Source organism: Hemitrygon akajei, chromosome 3 (genome assembly GCF_048418815.1).
Source record: "Hemitrygon akajei chromosome 3, sHemAka1.3, whole genome shotgun sequence".
Classification (NCBI taxonomy): domain Eukaryota; kingdom Metazoa; phylum Chordata; class Chondrichthyes; order Myliobatiformes; family Dasyatidae; genus Hemitrygon; species Hemitrygon akajei.
Window position 1 is genome coordinate 20,280,507 of NC_133126.1, and position 21,860 is coordinate 20,302,366.

The following is a 21,860-nucleotide window of genomic DNA, read 5'->3' on the forward strand; positions in this document are numbered from 1 at the left end:
CCAGCACCCAGCGCATGCCCTTTTTCCACCGTTACCATCAGGTAGGAAGTACAGAAGCCTGAAGGCACACACTCAGCATTTCAGGAATAGCTTCTTCCCCTCTGCCATCTGATTCTTAAATGGACATTGAACCCTTGGACACTACCTCACTTTTTTAATATACAGTATTTCTGCTTTTTGCACTTTTAAAAATATTCAATATATGTATACTGTAATTGATATACTTATTAATTTATTATTATTTTTATTTTATTTTTTTCTCTTCTATATTATGTATTGCATTGAACTGTGGCTGCTAAGTTAACAAATTTCACCTCACATGCCAGTGATAATAAACCTGATTCTGATTCTAATAGGTAGTGGAAGCTTATTCCCACTTCCATCCCTGATTATAATAACCTTAAGGAACTCTTCTGAATCTTTTGATTGGTATGGTCAAAAAGCTATTTCTATTTACATGACAATGCCATTGAAAGGGAAACTTCTCAAAAGCATTCTGCAAGAGAACTGTCAAACAGTAATTGATAACTATTCAGCAAAGGCAACTGCGCAACTGTATGGAAATCAGCGAGTTAGACCGGCGTGAAGCTTAAAAGGAGAAAGCTTTACAGAATGGGCGCCAGAGTAGAGCGAGACAGAGTACGAGGGCTTTGGCGATAATGGGTTGAGGCAAGGTAGTTTACCTGTGAAGAATAGAAACAGGAAGGCCTTTTAAGGCCGGTACAGGGTGTCAGATGTGGGAAGTCTGGGAGACTCCCAGCCTCCCAGAAGGCCTTATCTGCGCCAGGTGTGTCGAACTGCAGCTCCTTTAAGGACCTGGTTAGGGTCCTGGAGCTGCAGCTCGATAACCTTCGTCTAGTCAGGGAAAATGAGGAGGTGATATCGAGAGGAGCTATAGGTAAGTAGTCACACCGGGACCTTGGGAGACAGGTAAGTGGGTTACAGTCAGGAAAGACAAGAGGCAGATACTGGAGAGTATTCTGGTGGCTGTTCCCCTCAACAATAAGTACTCCTGTTTGAGTACTGTTGGGGGGGGGGGGGGGGGCTGGGATGGCCTACCTGAGGGAAGCAACAGTGGCTATGCCTCTGGCACAGAGGCTGATCCTGTGGCTCAGAAGGGTAGGGAAAGGAAGAATGCAGCAGTAATAGGGGACTCTATAGTTAAGGGGTCAGACAGGTGATTCTGTGGACGCAGGAAAGAAACGTGGATGGTAGTTTGCCTCCCAGGTGCCAGGGTCGGGATGTTTCTGATCGCGTTCACGATATCATGAAGGTGACCAGCAAGAGGTCGTGGTACATATTGGTACCAATGCATAGGTAGGAAAAGGGAGGAGGTCCTGAAAACAGACTACAGGGAGTTATGAAGGAAGTTGAGAAGCAGAACCTCAAAGGTAGTAATTTTGGGATTAGGGTCTGTGCCACTCGACAGTGAGTATAGGAATACAGTGAGGTGGAGGATGAATGCGTGGCTGAGGGATTTGAGCAGGGGGGCAGGGATTCAGATTTCCAGATCATTGGGACCTCTTTTGGGGCAGGCGTGACCTATACAAAAAAGATGGGTTGAATCTGAGGGGGACCAATATCCTGCCAGGGAGGTTTGCTAAGGCTATTGAGAGAGTCTACTTTAATGTAAGAAGCATCATGAACAAAGTGGATGAGCTTAGAGTATGGATCAGTACTTGGAGCTATGATGTTGTGGCCATTGCAGAGACTTGGATGGTTCAGGGGCAGGAATGGTTACTTAGAGTGCCAGGCTTTAGATGTTTCAGGAAGGACAGGGAGGGAGGCAAAAGAGGTGGGCACGTGGCCCTGCTGATCAGAGATAGTGTCACGGCTATAAAAAAGGAGGAAGTCATGGAGAGATTGTCTACTGAGTCTCTTTAGGTGGGGAAGTTAGAAACAGGAAAGGGTCAATAACTCTATTGGGTGTTTTTTATAGACCACACAATAGTAACAGGGACATCGAGGAGCAAACAGGGAGACAGGTTCTGGAAAGGTGTAATAATAAGAGTTGTCCTGGTGGGAGATTTTAATTTCCCAAATAATGATTGGCATATCCCTGGAGCAAGGGGTTTAGATGGGGTGGAGTTTGTTAGGTGCGTTCAGGAAAGTTTCCTGACACAACATGTAAATAAGCTTACACGAGGAGAGGCTGTACTTGGTCTGGTATTGGGAAATGAACCTGGTCAGGTGTCAGGTCTCTCAGTGGGACAGCATTTTGGAGATAGTGATCACAATTCTATATCCTTTACCATAGCATTGGAGAGGGATAAGAACAGATAATTAGGAAAGTGTTTAATTGGAGTAAGGGGAAATATGAAGCTATCAGGCAGGAACCTGGATGCATAAATTGGGAACAGATGTTCTCAGGGAAATGTTTGGCAGAAATGTGGAAAATGTTCAGGGGATTTTGCATGGCGTTCTGCATAGGTACATTCCAATGAGACAGAGAAAGGCTGGTAGGGTACAGGAACCGTGGTGTACAAAGGCTGTTGAAAACCGAGTCAAGAAGAAACAAAATGCTTATGAGAGGTTCAAAAACTAGGTAATGATAGAGATCTAGAAGATTATTAGGCTAGCAGGAAGGAGCTTATGAATGAAATTAGCAGAGCCAGAAGGGGCCATGAGAAGGCCTTGGTGGACAGGATTAAGGAAAACCCCACGGCATTCTACAAGTATGTGAAGAGCAAGAGGATAAGCTGTGAGAGAATAGGACCAATCAAGTGTGACAGTGGAAAAGTGTTTATGGAAGTGGAGGAGATAGCAGAGATACTTAATGAATACTTTGCTTCAATATTCTCTACGTAAAAGGATCTTGGTGATTGTAGGGATGACTTTCAGCGGATTGAAGAGATTGAGCATATAGACATTAAGAAAGAGGATGTGCTGGAGCTTTTGGAAACCATCAAGTTGGATAAGTCTCTGGGACCGGATGACTGGGAGCCTCTGGTAATGATCTTTGCATCATCAATGGGGACGGGAGAGGTTCTGGAGGATTGGAGGGTTGCAGATGTTGTTCCCTTATTCAAGAAAGGGAGTAGAGATAGCCCAGGAAATTATAGACCAGTGAGTCTTACTTCAGTGGTTGGTAAAGTGATGGAAAAGATCCTGAGAGGCAGGATTTATGAACATTTGGAGAGGCATAATATGATTAGGCGTAGTCAGCATGGCTTTGTCAAAGGCAGGTCATGCCTTATGAGACTGATTGAATTTTTTGAGGATGTGACTAAACACATTGATGAAGGTAGAGCAGTAAATGTAGTGTATATGGATTTTAACAAGGCATTTGATAATGTACCCCATGTACGGCTTATTGAGAAAGTAAGGAGGCATAGGATCCAAGGGGACCTTGCTTTGTGGATCCAGAACTGGCCTGTTCACAGAAGGCAAAGAGTGGCTGTAAACACAAAGTACACTGCAGATGCTGTGGTCAAGTCAACATGTACAAAAGCTGGATGAACTCAGCAGGTTGGGCAGCATCCATTGAAATGAGCAGTCAACGTTTCGGGCCAAGACCTTTTGTCCTAAGTCCTGACAAAGGGTCTCAGCCTGAAACGCTGACTGCTCATTTCAACGGATGCTGCCTGACCTGCTGAGTTCATCCAGCTTTTGTACGTGTTGAAAGCGTGGCTGTAGACGGGTCATATTCTGCATGGAGGCCAGTGACCAGTGGTGTGCCTCAGGCATCTGTTCTGGGACCCCTTCTCTTCGTGATTTTTATAAATGACCTGGATGAGGAAGTGGAGGGATGGATTAATAAATCTGCTGATGACACAAACGTTGGAGGTGTTGTGGATAGTGTGGAGCGCTGTCAGAGGTTACAACGGGACATTGATAGGATGCAAAACTGGGCTGAGAAGTGGCAGATGGAGTTCAACCCAGATAAGTGTGAGGTGGTTCATTTTGGTAGGTCAAATATGATGGCAGAATATAGTATTAATTGTAAGACTCTTGGCAGCATGGAGGATCAGAGGGATCTTGGGATCCGAGTCCATAGGACACATAAAGGTATTGCGCAGGTTGACTCTGTGGTTAAGAAGGTATACGAGGCATTGGCCTCCATCAACCGTGGGATTGAGTTTAAGAGCCGAGAGCTAATGTTACAGCTATATAGGACCCCGGTCAGACCCCACTTGGGAGTACTGCGCTCAGTACTGGTCACTTCACTACAGGAAGGAAGTGGAAACTTTAGAGAGGGTGCAGAGGAGATTTACAAGGATGTTGCCTGGATTGGGGAGCATGCCTTATGAGAATAGGTTGAGTGAACTTGGCCTTTTTTCCTTGGAGCGACAGAGGAGAGGTGACCTGATAGAGATGTACAAGATAATTAGAGGCATTTATCGTGTGGATAGTCAGAGGCTTTTTCCCGGGGCTGAAATGACAAGCACGAGGCGGCTCTGTTTTAAGGTGCTTGGAAGTAGGTATAGAGATGTCAGGGGTAAATTTTTTACGCAGAGAATGGTGAGTGAGTGGAATGGGCTGCCGGTGAAGGTGGTGGAGGTGGATACGATAGGGTCTTTTAAAAGACTCCTGGATAGGTACAAGGAGCTTAGAAAAATACAGGGCTATGGGTAACCTTAGGTAATTTCTAAGTAAGTACATGTTGGGCATAGGATTGTGGGCTGAAGGACCTGCATTATGCTGTACGTTTTCTATGTTTCTATAACAAGTTGCACCAAGGAGATGATGGGGAAGGCGACTAAAAGTGTCATGAAAATTGTGTCTTTATAAGAGGAAAAAGACAGACAACACGAGATGCTTACAGAGAAAAACAATTCCATTGTTAAGTGGTCCAAGCAGCTAAACGCCTAGCCATGAATGGAAGAAAGGTTAAATTTGGGGACGATCAAGAGGCAGAATTAGCACAGCATGATGGGCTGCAGTACTGGAGGAGAATATAGATATTGAGGCCATGAAAGAAGAATAAAACTAATTTTAATGTAAAGGCATTAGGAGCCAGTGAACTTAGATGACAAGTGTTTACAACATGGTAAAAAATTGGCCAGGTCAGTGGTTGGAAGACTCATGTTTCTAGAGAGTTGAATAAGAATCACAATCAGGTGTATTATCACTGAAATATGTCAGGAAATTTGATGTTTTGTGGAGGCCAGCTACAATGGTATAGATTTGGGATAAGGTGAAGCTGGCAGGTGGGAAACAAGGCTTATCAATTAACATCCGGTGCATTTACCTTAGCTGTTCTCTGCTCCGCTCCCATATGTCCTTAGTTTCCTCTGGTGACATGTGCAGGTCTAAGTTGCAAACATTTGGTTTCTGAGGGTAGGTTTTCAAACACTGCTTGGCCCAGTAACGCTGCCATCCAGGAAGAAAGGGATCCGTAATGAACATGAATCCTAAGCAAAGGATCAGTCAAATAACTTGCAGCAAAATACTTTCAGATAACACATCTATATCAAGAGTATTTTGTATCTGTAAATCAAACACAAGAAGAGTTAACCAAAGCCCAAGGAGCTAGCACATTTGCAAGAAAAAGTCTGTGAACCACTTGCAATTACCTGTTTTTCAGCATTAATCAGTCACAATAATAGGCAAATAAAATCTGCCTAAACTAATAACACACAATTGTATTTCTTCTCGTCAATACTGAGTACACCATTTAAACAATCACAGTCTAGGTTCAAGAAAAGTATATGAACCTCTAAGGTAGTGCCTTCTACAAAACCTATTTGGAGCCAGGTGTTCCAATTAATGAGATGAGATTGGAGGTCTGGGTTGTTGAGGTGCCCTGCCCTATAAGAAAGATGCACAAAATCAGGTTACTGACAGAGCTTGCTCTTCTCAAGAAAGGTCAGTTATGTGTACCATGCTTGAATCAAAACAACCTTCAGAGAACCTTAGAAGAAGAACTGTGGAGGTGCATGAAGCTGGCAAAGATTCACAGTAAGAGAAATTGTCTACAAATGGAGGAAGCTCAGTACCGTTGCTACTCTCCTGAGGAGTGGGTATCCTGCAATGATCACACAGAGAGCACAATTTGCAATGCTGAAGGAGGTGAAAAGGAACACAAGGGTAACAGCAGAAGACCTGCAGAAATCTTTAGAACTTGTTAAAATCTGTGTTCCTGTGTCCACTATAAGAAAATTACTGAAAAAGAATGGTGCTCATGGAAGTACACCACGGAGGAAACCACTGCTCTCCAAAAACCATTGTTGCTTGTCTCAAGTTTGTAAAACACCACCTGGATGTTCCACATTACCTCTGGGGCAATGTGGACAGATGAGACAAAAGTTGAACTTATTTGCAGAAATACACTCTGCTATGTTTGTGAAGGGAAAAGGGCACTGTACATCAACACCAAAACCTCATCTAAACTGTGAAGCATGGTGGAAGGAGCATCATGGTTTAGGGCTGCTTTGCTGCCTCAGGACCTGGACAGCTTGTAATTGTTGAGGGAACAATGAATTCAAAATCATATGAAGACATTTTACAGGAGTATGTCAGGGTAGTGGACCGTCACCCGAAACTTAATAGAATTTGGATTATGCAACACGACAATGATATGTGCTTGGAATTGACAACTCAGAGTTCAGACTTTAACCTGATTGAGGTGCTGTGGCATTACCTGAAGAGGGCTGTTCATTCCTGGTATCCCAGAAATATTGATGAACCGAAACAGTTTGGTACGGAGGAATGGTCCAAAATTCCTCCTTGCTGTTGAGCAGCACAGGAAGTGTTTGGTGGAGGCCGTTGCTACTAAAGGAGGTTCTACCAGTTATTAAATACAGGGTTCACATACTTTTTCCAGCCTGTACGGTGAATGATTAAACAATTTCAAAGATCAATGGTTCAGTTATTATCAAACTATACAACTCTGAAATTCTTTTTTTCCAGATAGTCATGAAACCAAGGAAGAAAAGAAAGACAGAATGATCATCAACTCCAAGTCCCTCCTCCCTGCACAAAAACATAAAAAAATGGAACAGGCACATCGACCCCACCCCCTCCAAATCCCCCTCCCACGCACACAAAAAGAGAAAGATCGGGCGAAAAGCACAGAATACAAAAAAAAAATCAGCTGAAAAAAAGTCCACAGTTCAAGTCCACATCCAAAATGCAGAAAACCCAGGCAACATTCTTCCTTTTTGTAGCAGAACAATTTCACCAGCGACAAAAAGGCAGTTTCCCTCTCTGTAGCAGAGCAATCTCACCAGTAATAAAAGTGTTCAATAAAGACATGAAAAGTACACGTATTTGTGTTTTATTAGTTTAGGCAGATTGTGTTTGTCTATAATTGCCAAATTTAATGAATAATTAATGCAGAAAACCAGGGAATTGCAAAGGATTCACAAACTCTTGCAACTGTACTTCCTCTGGCCTGGCAATTGATGACTTTTTTTCAAGACAATGAGTGCTCAAAAGTTTTCTGGCATTACTTTGTTATGAAACAGTATAATAGTTATAAAGCTCTGATCTATCTTTTTTTAAAAACTTTTTTTTATTGTGTTTTCAAATAGTTACAGAATAAAAGTGTGTGAAAAAGAAAATATGTGTTACCCATCCCCCCTCCCCTTAACCCCTCCCCCCTAACATTCCTATCTTGTAAGAAAATGGGTATGCACGACTTCACAAGACATCAAAATTCATGCACAACAGGTGGGCTTCATGGGGTGCCACAGCAGCATAGTGGTTAGTGTGATATTATTACAAATGGGGGGTGTTCTGGAGTTCAGAGATCAATTTTGGTGTCCTCTGTGAGAAGTTTCAATACCCTTCCCGTGAACAAGTGGGTTTCTTCTAGGAGCTCCAGTTTCCCCACACAATACAGGTTAGTAGGTTAATTGGTCAATGTAAATTGTCCTGAGATTAGGGTGGTGTTAAACGGGTGGGTTGCTGCACAGTGCGATTTGTTGGGATGCAAGAGCCAAATCTGTGCTGTATCTCCAAATAATTTTTTTTAAGTACATGGTAGGAAAAGCTTTCTTTTGAATGACAATGCATTTTTAAATTTGTCCAGTTTCAGGCACAGCAAGAGATGTTTTTACTGTATCTACTGGTCAAGTGGGGCTGGGCAGCTTCTCTTCAAACCACTTTGATAGGCGCCAGGATAGATGCAAAATAGTCCAGGAAGAGGTGTGAGCAGCTGATGAGGAAGTGTGTACCACCAATAAGGTAGGAATGAGGCAGCAGGGAGCTTGGACAAGATGGGACGATGCACTGAAGAGGGAGATCTCCTGGTCCAGCATCTGGCAGGTAAAACACCAGTGCATCAAATTCTGTGTACACTGTCCTGCCTGATCCAGTGAAGCTTTATGTTGGGGCAAAAGTGAGGCATCATTATGTCCTCTCTGCCCTGGCAGAGGGGTCCTGAACACATACTCAGCAGCTGGGCAAAGGCTCTGGGAGAAGGCCACTACCGCTGGTGCCATGACCAGGTACTGAAGGCAGTGGCAGAAAATATCTCCTCTGTTATTAACAACAGTAAGCACCTTCACCAACCCAGAAAGCCTTTGTCAAAGTTGGAGACCAACCACAGCTTCAGTCCAGATCACCAGCAGGCTTGCTCGCCACAGTGTCTGACTGGCAACTGAAAGTCGATCTTGGCAAGCAATTAAAGTTCCCTTACTATCATCATCATCACTGAGGCCTGACATGATCATTCTGTCAGAAACCTTGAAGCAAGTGGTCATGATAGAACCAACAGTTCTTTGGGAAGACTGGATTGAGGAGGCGTTTGAGTGTATGAAGGCCAAATATCAGGAGCTAGTATAGCAATGCCAGAGACAGGGGTGGAAGGCACATTGCAAGCCTACTGAGGAGGGTGTACAGGTTTTGCTGGTTGCTTGCTCTGCAGACCCTACTCCCTTTGGCATTAAGGGAGCTGCAAAGAGAAGAGCCATCAGAACCATCACAGAGGCTGCTGACTGTGCCTCCAGATAGCTATGGATCAAGAGGTGTGTCCTGTGGACCAATGCTGTTGCGACATAAAATGGGGCCTGGTCAACCTTGGCTGTGTCGCTGGGGTGAGGGTGCCTGATGTTGAAAGACCCAAAGTACCTGAAGACCCCAGGTTACATCACAGAACATCCTAGAGAAAGTGTACTGGAAAGTTTACTGGAGAAAGTGTAGTGCTGAAAAATATCTGCCTTGCCAAATAAACAATGGCAAAAAAAAATCTATATTAAGACAAAGGCAATCTATACTAGGGAAAGGTATTTTATTTCTGCTTTGACCCAGTGCAGCCATTACACATTTTGTTACCCTGTTATTAATAAATATCAGCTCATACCCTACTGTACAAGTTCAGATACATACTTCTCTCCTGACATTACAAATTTTGATTTTCATCATCATCCATTCTTGCATGAGAAATCTTTCACATTTAAAAGCATTCATTGGAGTTTTTCAAGGTTCTAGGGGATCAGAAGCTATTTACTGCTTCTAGGCAGATGCTGCTGCACTCTCTATAAAGTATCTGCTAGAGATAAGAGGCCTTTGATTCAGTATTTGTAAAGCAGAATTTTAAAATGAGGGAAAACATACAAAGCTCAAGCAGACTTACAAACCACAACAACACTATTAATACTTTATAAATGACTAAAATTACAAATCCAGTCAATAGTTTTGTCTTCTTGGAAAATAAATGTTACATACATTTTGCTATTTGGAAGACTGGGTTTATAGAGAGTAGATATGGGAAATCATCTGCAATAGTGTTGGAATAATCAACCCTTTAGTTCATAAAAACATATTAATATTTTGAGATTAGAAAGTAAAACTCAGTAGTAATAAATTTTCAGCTAAGATCCTGAATAATAAGGAAATAAAAGTGTGAATGCCCCAGATTCTATGGTGACATCATAAATGACAAGACAGGCTCAGCCACCTGGAAAGTACAAAATTAAATCTCTGATGGAGCATTAACATGATATAAAATGAGAGACTAAAAAAAGGATTAGTCGAAGATAGCCATTCTCCATAGTAGATGCAGAAAAAAAAGTATCTGCACTTAATTTACTGTCAGATCAGCTTAACTGATTGTAGCTTATTCTACCTGCAGACAACCAACTCAACCGCTTGCTATTCCCAGAGCAGTGGTGCTTGACCCTAACCAGCTTCGTTCAAGTGCTCGGTGCATTATTGTAAAATGTAGTTCCCAGCTTTCAAAGAACCACTTCAGGCACAATAGGCCAAATGGTCTCCTTCTGTGCAGTACAATACCAAGAATATTTTCAATCTGCAAACAGACGGCTCTCCACTGACAGATTAAGACGCTGGTCACCATTCTAAGCAATACTCACAGTGGTTCTATTCATATTTCATTGAAAATGATAGAGTTGTAATCTCCTCAGGTTGCATGATGTACATTACCTGGATACCCAGCTAAAGTATATGCTTTCCACTTGCTAACTGGCTGCAGTCCCACTTTACAGACATCTTTAGCGCTGACAGAGGCTGCATTAAGGGGAGCAATCAGAACCTGAAGAGGAAAAGAAAAGTTACACTATGATCTCAAATTATTAACGCAATCGGGCAGATGGCAAATAATTGAAGCAATTGCAGAATTATTTAATATTGTATTCTCATAAATAGAGAAAATGGTTGTCAAGCTGAGGTGCTTAAGGTAATTAAACGTTTTGAAATGTGGACATAGAGGGAAATATTTCCACTGGGAGCTAAGAGCAAAACAGCATAATCTTATGTTGTTTTAACATAATCTGTGGGTGGCACAGCAGCGTAGCAGTTAGCACATCCCCTTACAGTGCCGGCCATCACTGATCAGCATTCAAATCCTGGAGCTGCCTATAAGGAGTCCGTGTGTTCTCCCTGTGGCTGTGTGGGTTTCCTCTAGCTGCTCTGGCTTCCTCCCACACCCCAAAGGGTTAGTGAGTTGTGGGCATACAATGTTGGCACCGGAAATATGATGACACTTGTGGGCTGCCCAGCACAATCCTCGCTAATTTGATATGATGGAAAAGATAAATTTCACCGAGGGCTTCCAAGTGCATGTGACAAATAAATCCAATCTTTTAATAACAGTGCTATGCTATTCATAAAAGAAATCAGGAAACACTTTGAAGAGAGCAAATCTGGAACTAGATGAGACAATTGAAAATGTCAGAATTGATCTTGATTGCATTTTACTTGAATACTGGTGGAGTTAGAGCCAAGTGGGCACGTGGAGTAAAGATGCAGATGATCTATGATAGAATTGACTGGTGGAAAGGACTGAAGGACCAAATACTGGACTCCTGTCCTCTCTTCTTAAATCATCTTACTTCACATTGTATAACATTAATGTTTGTACAAGTATCTCTACTGTTCTACGTTTATAGGGTTAAATGACTGGGTAACTTGAAATGATACAACATCTTGATCTGAATTAAAATTAGAAAATTTGTGCTAAAAATATTTTTAAATGTACTTCCATTTAAAGTAATTGGCAAAGGATCAGAAGGAAAATGTGCTCTGAGGGTAGTAGGACTCTGGAACCCACTAGCCATAACAGCTGCAGGAAACTTTAATGTGTTTAAAAAATATTTGCATGTTTTGGGAGATTTGTGCACCTGGTGATGAATCATGAGATTAGCTTTGGTAACTCTTTTCTGACTGGTATGTACAAGATGAGCCAAATGGCCTCCCATGCCATTGCAGCAAAGCATCAAGTCCTTCCTTCCACCTTCTTTGCCCAGGCTGATCACCAAGTACGTATCTATACTAATTCCATTTACCAGAACTAGGTTAAGAGCCCATGGGCACTTGGCAAATCAAGTGCTCTTTCAGATATTTCAATAATTTTCTGGGAGTATTTGCATGAATGCTTCCTCAGGTAGTGTCTCCTAGATTCCAATCACCCTTTGAGTAAAAAAAAATCTTCAGATCCCCTTAAACCTCTTATTGTTTGCTTGTCAATTTAAACCTATGTTATCTAGTCTTAGATACCTCTGTCATGTGGTAAGACGCCTGGCAGTGTGGAGGATCAGAGGGACCTTGGGGTCTAAGTCCATAGGACACTCACCTGTTGCGCAGGTTGACTGTGTGGTTAAGAAGGCATACAGTGCATTGGTCTTCATCAACCATGGGACTGAGTTTAAGAGCTGAGAAGTAATGTTACAGCTTCCTAGGACCCTCGTCAGACCTCACTTGGAGTACTGTGCTCAATTCTGGTCACCTTACTACAGGAAGGATTGTGGAAACTATAGAAAGGCTGCAGAGGAGATTTACAAGGATGTTGCCTGAATTGGGAAGCATGCCCTATGAGAATAGGTTAAGTGAACTTGGCCTTTTGTCCTTGGAGCAATGGAGGATGAGAGGCATCGATCGTGTGGGTAGTCAGAGGCATTTTCCTAGGGCTGAAGTGGCTAACACGAGAGGGCACAGTTTTAAGGTGCTTGGAAGTAGGTACAGAGATGTCAGGGGCAAGCTTTTTTTCTACACAGAGGGTGGTGAGTGTGTGGAATGGGCTGCCAGCGACGGTGGTGGAGGCAGATACGATAGAGTCTTTTAAGAGTCTCCTGGATAGGAGCGGCATCTTGGGCTGAAGGGCCTGTATTGTGCTGTAGGTTTTCTATGTTTCTCTGTGCAAAAATGGTTCTTTGTACCTATCCATGCATGGTTTTGTGTACCCATATCACATCTAACCCTCAGGCTTCTCTGCTGCAAGGATAATAACTGCTTATCTACCTTTTGCTTACAACTGAATCATTCTATCCCTAGCAATATCTTCAGGAAGCTCTTCTGTGTTTACATCCTCTTGACCAAAACTGTACAAACCACTCCAGCTTTGGGTTAATCAATGTTTCATACAGTTGTATGAAAACTCCCTATTGTTAAACACAAGAAATTTTGCAGATGCTGGAAACCATGAGCAACATACATGAAATGCTGGAGGAACTCAGCAAGTCAGACAGCATCTATGGAGGGGAACAAATGGTCAATTGTTTCAGGCTGAGACTGCTATTCTTATTTTTTAAGCCATAGCTAATGAAAGTGAGAATCCCAAATGCCTTCTTCATCACACCAACTACCAAGGCAGCGTTCTTCAGGGATATTTGGACTTGCGCATCTTAAGTTTCATAATATTCTCAAAGGCCTTTCCATTCATAGTATATGCCTAATTCTTACTAGACCTCCCTCGCCCAAAATGCATCACATCACACCTATCAGGATTAATTCTATCTGTCATTTCCATGCCTAACTTAAGAGCTCAATCAATACCATTGATTTTTACCATTAATCTTGATAGAGTAGTCCCGATGAAGGGTCTTGGCCTGAAATGTTAACTGTTTATTCCTCCCGCATTTTGTGTGTTGCTCTGGATTTTCAGCATCTGCAAAATCTCTAGTGTTCAATCAGTATCATTCTGTAGTCTAATATGACCCTCCTCAATATCCATATTACCACCACCAATTTGTGTTGAAAAGAATCTCATGATTCCTTTTCTTATTACACTGTTTACTTATTTTTGTAATCTGTTATCATTTTACATATCTGCACTGCACTGCTCTGGCAAAACAACAAATTTCACATCGGTGATAATAAATCTGATTCTGATTTCATAAATTGATGCAGAATTGATATTGGATAATAGGAAAATCAAAGTGTTTGTGAAAACTGTTTCAATATTACTTTGGTATTTTACCATTTGATGCCAAGAAGGTCAAGTGACAATATTTCCTCTTACTATTGATTATTTTTTCTGAGCTATTCTCAGCATTTCTACATGTTGACAGTGAGAGTGTGGATTCTAATGGTGTAAAAATTAAAGTGTTGATGAACGGTGGAAGGTTTCATTCTTTACCCTCAGATGATGTCTCAATCAATGCATGCAGGCTACCTGAGCTCTCAATACTATAATGTTGACGGCACATCAGTAACGGATCCTACCCCTCTGTCATATCTAATCTGCCAGCTACAAGAATAACATGGCATCAAGGAACAATATCTAAACAGCTGCACTAAGAGTTGAGGAAGTGTGGGTGAAGGTCAAGTTTCCCCTATGTGTTCATACACCTTATATATTTAAATCATCGATTTCAGTGTCCTCAATATGAAAACCCTCCATGTTCCTATAAAAGCAGAAATCTGTTATGGTGGAAGAGAAATTGTATTGCACTTGTATGACACCTTAATGCAAAGAAACTAGGAAGGCTGATAGGCACAGGAGAATATATTGTGACTATTATAGAAACATGGCTTAAAGGAGGGCAGAAATGCACAACATTTTTGATTGTGGACTTTAAAAAGAGCTGGGAGAGGCAGCAACTTTGTGTAAGAAAACAGTTGTGATGATGGGGAATATAACTTGAAAGAACCAAGATGAGGTAATAACGGTTAAAAATAGAGCACAGAAAATCCATCATGCTGGATGTGCATATTTGGCTAACAAATAGTCAGAGCAGGGCAAAACATTTAAGTATGTAACAAATTTCAGAAAGTGAAAATAGAAGGGTAGAAAATTTCAATTACCCTAATATTAACCTGGACTCAAAGGTGTAGAAGTTGCAGAGTTCTCAAAGTATATTCAGCAGAACATTTTTAAAATCAGCACAACAGGACAGAACAAATCTAGATTTGAACCTGGGCTGTGGAAGTGGTAGCAGGAGAAGAACATTCTGAAGGCAGTAATAACAGTTTTTTTGAGGTTTAGCACAATAATGAAAAGGAACAAAGTACAAAGTGAGTAAACATTCTAAACTTGGGGAACAACTGTTACACTACACTTAAATATAATTTAGCAAAAGTGGGAGAGAAGGAGAGTGTGTGAAAACAAAGACCTTAAGTATGAGGGAGATTGAAGAGTTCTAAAACTCAAGCATACATAGATTATGAGGATGTCACCTAGGACATGCCCTCTTCTCATTGCTACCATCGGGCACAAACTCAATAATTCAGGAATAGCTTCTTCCCCTCTGCCATCATATTTCTGAATGGATATTGAACTCATGAACACTACCTCACTACTTTTTTCTCTCTTTTTGCATTACCTATTAACTATTTATATATATTTCTTATTGTAATTTATAGTTTTTATTATTATTATTATTATGCTGCTGCATTATGACAAGTTTCACAACCTATACTAGTGATAATAAACCTGATTCTGATTCTGAGAAAAGTACTGAAGACTGGAAGTACTCAGTAGGCCAGGCAATGTCTATGTAGTTAGAAACAGTGCTAATGTAAAAATCAAATGACGCTAGTCATTAAAATGGTCTTTGTATTTGCTTTTATGACTTTGTGAGGGTGCTGTTAGGCGTGCTGAATTCTACTGCTGAGGGGAAAGTAGCTTTTCCTGAACCCTTTTCTTTAGAACAAAGATGACTGAAAGGAGATTTAAGATGTATATAATTATATAAGTCCTTGAATGAACCATAATGGAGAATCACTTCCTTTTAATTGTATTTCATAACTAGGGGGCAGATTTAAGACAACTTATGGACAGATTAGAGATGGGAATTGAATATATATTTTTCAACTGGGGGTGTAAATTTGGAACTTTCTGCCCAAAGGAGGAAGAAAATATTGATGATAGTACATGGGTGCAGATCTGAAACTCCATAATATTCAAGTATATGGAAAGAGAGTTGGAAAATGGAATTGTTTTGAAGAAGATCTTTTTAATAGTTGGTATGATCTTTCTGTGCTATCAAGTTTTGATGCTTCTACCATAGCATCGAGATTAGTGCAATCACTTTATAGTATCAATGATCACTAATCAGAGTTTGATTTCCTCCTTGGCAATAAGGAGTTTGTTCATTCTCCCTGTGACCATGTTGCTTTCCTCTGCATACTCTGTTTTCCTCCTACATTGCAATGACGTATGGATTAGTAAGGGTTAGTAAGCTGTGGCCACCGGAAGTGTACCGATATTTACAGGCTGACCCCAGGCATAATCAATGTATATCATGGGCACAAGAAATATAACTTTATTTTAACTGGATGAACAATAACATCAATAAAAATAAAAAAGGACTTTAAGAATATATTACAGTCATACAAAGGTTCCTTTTTTATTCAAATAGTTTCTCAATTCACTCCTGAAAAACTGAAGTATAAACCAATTGATTTTCATTACATGAAACAGATATATATCCAAATCCTAGGGCTAGTCATGTTTATTCACTGATATTAGACAAACTTCAGTGGTGTGTGATTCAAATGCAAAGCAGAAGCTGATAGTAAAAGGAAGAATACAAGATAAAGAAATTAAATACAGAAAATGGTAAGAGCTGCACCAGATCAATCTCATCTCTTACTTGGCCAATAAAGAGATGACATAGGATCGGAAGATACAGAATCCTTATGGGTGGAGTTATGAAAATGCAAGGGCAAAAATACCCTGATGGGAGTTAAATACAGGCAGCCAAGCAGTATCTAGGATGCGGGATGCAAATTACAATGGGAGATACAAAGCACATGTCAAAAGCGCAATGTTACGATAGGCATGGGGGAATTTCAATATGCAGATAGATTGGGAAGATCAGGTTGGTGCTAGATCCCATGAAAGGGAGTTTGTAGAATGCCCATGAGATGGCTTTTTAGAGCAGCTTGTGGTTGAGCTCACTAGGGGAAAGGCAATTCTAGATTGGGTGCTGTGTAATGAACCAGATTTGATTTGTGGGATTAAGGTAAGGGAACCCTTAGGAGACAGTGATCAAAATATAAAATAATTCACCCTGCGGTTTAAGTGGAAGAAGCTAAAGTCCAATGTATCAGTACCACAGTAGAGTAAAGGGAATTATAGAGACACGAGATAGGAGCTGGCCAAAATTGATGGAAGAGGGGAAGGGGGGGGGGGGGGGAAGTCTTCCCCCCTTCCTATTTAAATATTTATATTTATTTCTTATTGTAATTTACAGTTTTTATTATTATGTATTGCAATGCATTGCTGTTGCATTATGACAAGTTTCACAACCTATACCAGTGATAATAAACCTGAAGCTATTCCTGAATTATTGAGTATGTGCCTGATGGTAGCAATGAGAAGACTAGCATGATGACAGCAGAGCGGTAGTAGCTGGAGTTTCTGGGAGCAATTTAGAAAGCGCAGGATAGATACATCCCAAAGAAAAAGTATTCTAAAGGAAGGATACTGAAATCATGGCTGACGAGGGAAGTCAAAGACAGTGTAAAAGCAAAAGAGAGGGCATATAATATAGCAAAAATTAGAGGATTGGGAAGCTTTTAAAAAACACCAGAAGGCAACTAAAAAGTCACAAGGAGAGAAAAGATGAAACATGAAAGTTAGCTAACCAATAGTATAAAGGAGGATACCTAAAGTATTTTTTTAGATATATAAAGAATAAAAGTGAGGCAAAAAGGATTATTGGATCACTGCAAAATGACGTTGGAGAGGTAGTATTAGGGGACAAAGAAATGGCAAACAAACTTAAAAAGTATTTTGCATCAGCTTTCATTGTGAAATACAGGAGAACTATGCCAGAAATTTGAGAGTGTCAGGGGGCAGAGATGAGTGTAGTTGCTAAGGAGGTAATTGAGATAATGGACTACACCCCAGGGTTCTGAAAGAGGTTGAAGATGTAATGACCTTTCAAGAATCACAAGGAAATTGAAATTGTTCTGGAGGACTGGAAATTTGCAAAAATCACTCCACAATTTAAGAAGAGAGGGAGGCAGAAGAAAGAAAATTATAGGCATGTTAGTCTGACCTCAGTGGTTGAGTCCATTATCAATGATGAGGATTTTAGGATACTTGGGATACATGATAAAATAGGCCAAAAGTCAGCAGGGTTTCCTTAAGGGGAAATCTTGCCTGACAAATCTGTTAGACTTTTTTGAGGAAATAACAAGCAGGATTGAAAAACGGGGAGCAATGGCTGTGTTTCTTAGGATTTTCTGAAGCTCTTTGACAGGTTGCTGGTCATGAGGCTATTTAACAAGAGCCCATGGTATTAAAGGAAAGATACTAGCATGGAAAAAAAGACTAGCTGACTGGCAGGAGGCAAAGAATGGGAATAAAGAGGGCCTCTTCTAGTTGGCTGTCAGTGATTAGCTGTGTTGTGACCATGTCTTTTCATTTTATATGCCAATGAATTGGATGATGGAATTGATGGCTTTCTGGCCAAGTTTGTGGATGATACGAGCATAGGTGGATGGGCAGGTAGTGTTGAGCAAGCAGGGAGTCAGCAAGCACTTAGACAGATTGGGTGAATGGGAAAAAAAGTGGCAGGTGGAATATGGTGTTGGGAAGTGTATGGTCATGCAGTTTGGTAGAAGGAATAAAGACACTGACTATTTTCTAAATGGGGAGAACGTTTAAAAATCTGAGATACACAAGGATTTGGGAGTCCTTGTGCAGGATTTCCTAAAGGTTAACTTGCAGGACTTATAGGTTGAGTCTGTGGTGAAGAGGGCAAATGCAATGTTAGCTTTCATTTCAAGAGGACTAGAATATAAAAGCAAGGATGTAATAAGGCATTATAAGTCAGAGCATACTTGGGAGTATAGTGAGCAGTTTTGGGCACCTTCTCTAAGAAAAGATGTGTTGGTATTGGAGAGCATCCAGAGAAGGTTCATGAGAATGATTCCAGGAATGAAATGGCTAATGTATGAGGACTGTTTGATGGCTCTGGTTCTGTACTCACTGGAGTTCAGAAGAATGAGGGGTGATCTCATTATGACTTATTGAATATTGAAATGCCTGGATAGAGGGGGCGTGGAGAGGATGTTTCCTATAGTGGGGGAGTCTAGGACCAGAGAGCACAACCTTGAAATAGAGAGACATCCCTTTTGAACAGAAAAGAGAAGGAATTTCTTTAGCCAGAGGGTGGTAAATCTGTGGGAATTCATTTTGGAGGCCATGTCACTGGGTATATTTAAAGTGGAGGTTGATAGGTTCTAGATTAGCCAGCATGCCAAAGATTACGGGGAGAAGGCAAGAGAATGGTGTTAAGAGGGATGATAATCAGCCTTGATGAAATGGCTGAAAGGTATAATTCTGCTCCTATGTCTTAAGGTCTTATAATTGTGGGGATTTTTAAAGCTGTGGGCTATAGTCTTCCAAATAAAAAAAGATGGTGACTCCAGCTGATGCATAATTTCCTCCTTTGATAAGAACAATATTCAGCAGCCAAATAAATGAATGGAAATATACATCTTGCTCTTCAAGCAACCTCAGCATCTTGCTTAAAAGTATATAAATTTTCATAAAGGAGGATTTATGAAAAGAGTATATTCACATCAGGATAGTTAAAGGTAGGCTAAATTTGTCACATGTACAACAAAACATACAGTGAAATGCATCATTTGTGTCAATGACAGTCCAAATAAGTATGTGCTTATGGGCAACTCGGAAGTGTCACCACGCTTCTGGGGCCAACATGTCATGTCCACAACTCATCGGTACAGCTTTGGAATGTGGGAGGAAACCAGAGCAACCAGAGGAAACCCACAAGGTCATGGGAAGTATTACAAACTCCTTACAGACAGCTGCAGGAATGAAACCCCAATCGTTGATTCTTATGCTGCAATAGTGTTATACAAACCGCTACTGGACTGTGCCGCCCTACTGCTGTGGCATTTCCAAGATGGCTATGGAGGCCAAGTCAGTAGATATATTTAAAGTTGGTTGGATCCATTGCCATCTTGAACAGACAGGAAACGTATCATCATTCTGGTAATTTCCATATGATGCTGATGACTCCTAAGCAGCCACTTGATCTTTCACCAAACGTGTCCACTTCCTGTTGATATCATCAGATTTCTGAATGGTTCATGAACATTGCAGGAGATTGGGTCTGAGAGGGAAAATGGATCTTCCATGATGAAATACTGGTGCAGAGTTGATGGGCCAAATGGCCTAATTCGGCTCTTATATATTATGGATCCCGTGAAAATTATGAGGATAAGATTTTTTAATTCAATTTTTTAAGATAGTTACATAGAATGAATAGGATAATAGAATAATATGATATAAGTCCTCCCCCCTCCCCTTAACCCTTCCCCCCATTAACATCCCAGTCTAAAAAAAAGAAAGAAAGAAAGACTGCCTGGATATCGGAAGATCCCCACATGCTCCATGGAATTCAAAATAGCTTTAATATATGTATTTATTTCTTTCTTTCCCCAGATGACTAATAACTTTATCTTCGGAGCAGCTATATATTTAATCCTATCTTTTGTAAGTAAGGGCGCCAAATTTTCAGAAATATGTCATATTTATTTCTTAAATTATAAGTAATTTTTTCAAGTGGAATGCAGCTAAAAATTTCATTATTCCAACGATCCATACTTAAGTATGAATCCGATTTCCAAGTAACTGCAATAGTCTTTTTGGCTACTGCCAATGCAATTTTTATGAATTCTTTCTGATATTTGTTCAATTTAGGTTTCGGTTTTATCCCTTCAATATCACCTAGTAAAAATAATATTGGGTTATGTGGAAGTTGTGTTCCAATAAAACTCTTAAATTTATCCAAAAAGGTTGAATTTTAAAACAAGACCAGGTACAGTGTAAAAAAGTACCAATTTCTTGATTACATCGAAAACATTGATCAGATAAATTTGGGTTTAATCTATTTATTTTTTGTGGTGTAATATATAATTGATGTAAAATTGTATTGTACTAATCTAAGTTGGACATTTGTTGTATTTGTCATACTGTCAAGACATAGTCTTGACCAACTTGTTTCATCAATTTTAATATTCAAATCAGTTTCCCATTTTTGTCTTGCCTTATGAATTCCTTGTTTAATTGTTTTTGAATCAAATTATACATACAATAAGTAATTTTTAAATTTTTTCCCTTTTGAATGAAAGTTTCTATTTCATTAGGTTTCGGCACTAACATTGTTTGACCCAGTTTATCTCTTAAATAAGCCCTTAATTGGAAATAACAGAAAATAGTGTTATTTGATATTTTATATTTATTCTTTAATTGATCAAACGACATCAATATACCTCCTTCAAAACAATCTCCTATATATTTAATCCCTTTTTGAAACCAGTTATATAAAAGTTGGTTATCCATTGTAAAAGGAATGAGTCTATTTTGAATTAGAGGTCTTTTTGCTAATAAAGATTTCTTTATCTCATCATCAACATTTGTCTTGTTCCATAAATCAATTAAATGTTTTAATATAAGGGATTCTTTCTTTTCCCGTATCCATTTAGATTCCCATTTATATATAAAATCTTCTGGTATATTTTCTCCTATCTTATCTAACTCTATTCTAATCCATGCCGGTTTATCTTCATCAAAAAAAGATGCAATAAATCTAAGTTGATTTGCTTTATAATAATTCTTAAAGTTTGGGAGTTGTAACCCTCCTAGGTCAAATTTACATGTCAATTTTTCCAACGATATTCTTGACATCTTACCTTTCCAAAGAAATTTCCTCACACATTTATTCAACTCCTAAAAAAACTTCTGCAGCAGTTGTATTGGTAGTGTTTGGAATAAATACTGTAATCTAGGAAATATATTCATTTTTACATTATTGACTCTACCTACTAATGTTATTGGTAACATCATCCATTTATCAAGATCTTCTTGAATTTTTTTCAATAATGGCAAATTATTTAATTTATATCAACTCTTATACCTAAATACTTTATACCATTTATTGGCCATCTAAATTGAGTTACTAGTCGACATTGACTATAATCTCCTTTAGTAAGGAGTAAAATTTCACTTTTATCCCAGTTTATTTTATACCCTGATATTTTCCATATTCTTCCAATCTAAAAGATAATTTACGCAACAAATGCAATGGGTTTGTTAGATAAATCAGATCATCATCAGCAAATAGATTAATCTTATATTCCTCCCGGTTAACTCTGAAGCCCATAATATCTGAGTCGGTTCTAATTAATTCAGTTAATGGTTCTATTGCCAATACAAATAAAGCAGGTGATAATGGACATCCTTGTCGAGCTGA

The 21,860-nt window shown here is 39.9% G+C and overlaps 1 protein-coding gene across 1 annotated transcript in view; it reads right to left on the reverse strand.

Moving 5' to 3' along the window:
• The window catches only part of alkbh1 (alkB homolog 1, histone H2A dioxygenase), a 51,144-nt gene that overhangs the window by 16,295 nt on the left and 12,989 nt on the right, over positions 1-21,860 (reverse strand). Inside the window, exons 2-3 of the mRNA XM_073039301.1 lie at positions 10,330-10,438; positions 5,192-5,354 (exon numbers count right to left, since the gene is read on the reverse strand). Coding sequence (XP_072895402.1) covers positions 5,192-5,354; positions 10,330-10,438 — 272 coding nt within the window. The remainder of the gene's footprint in view (positions 1-5,191; positions 5,355-10,329; positions 10,439-21,860) is intronic.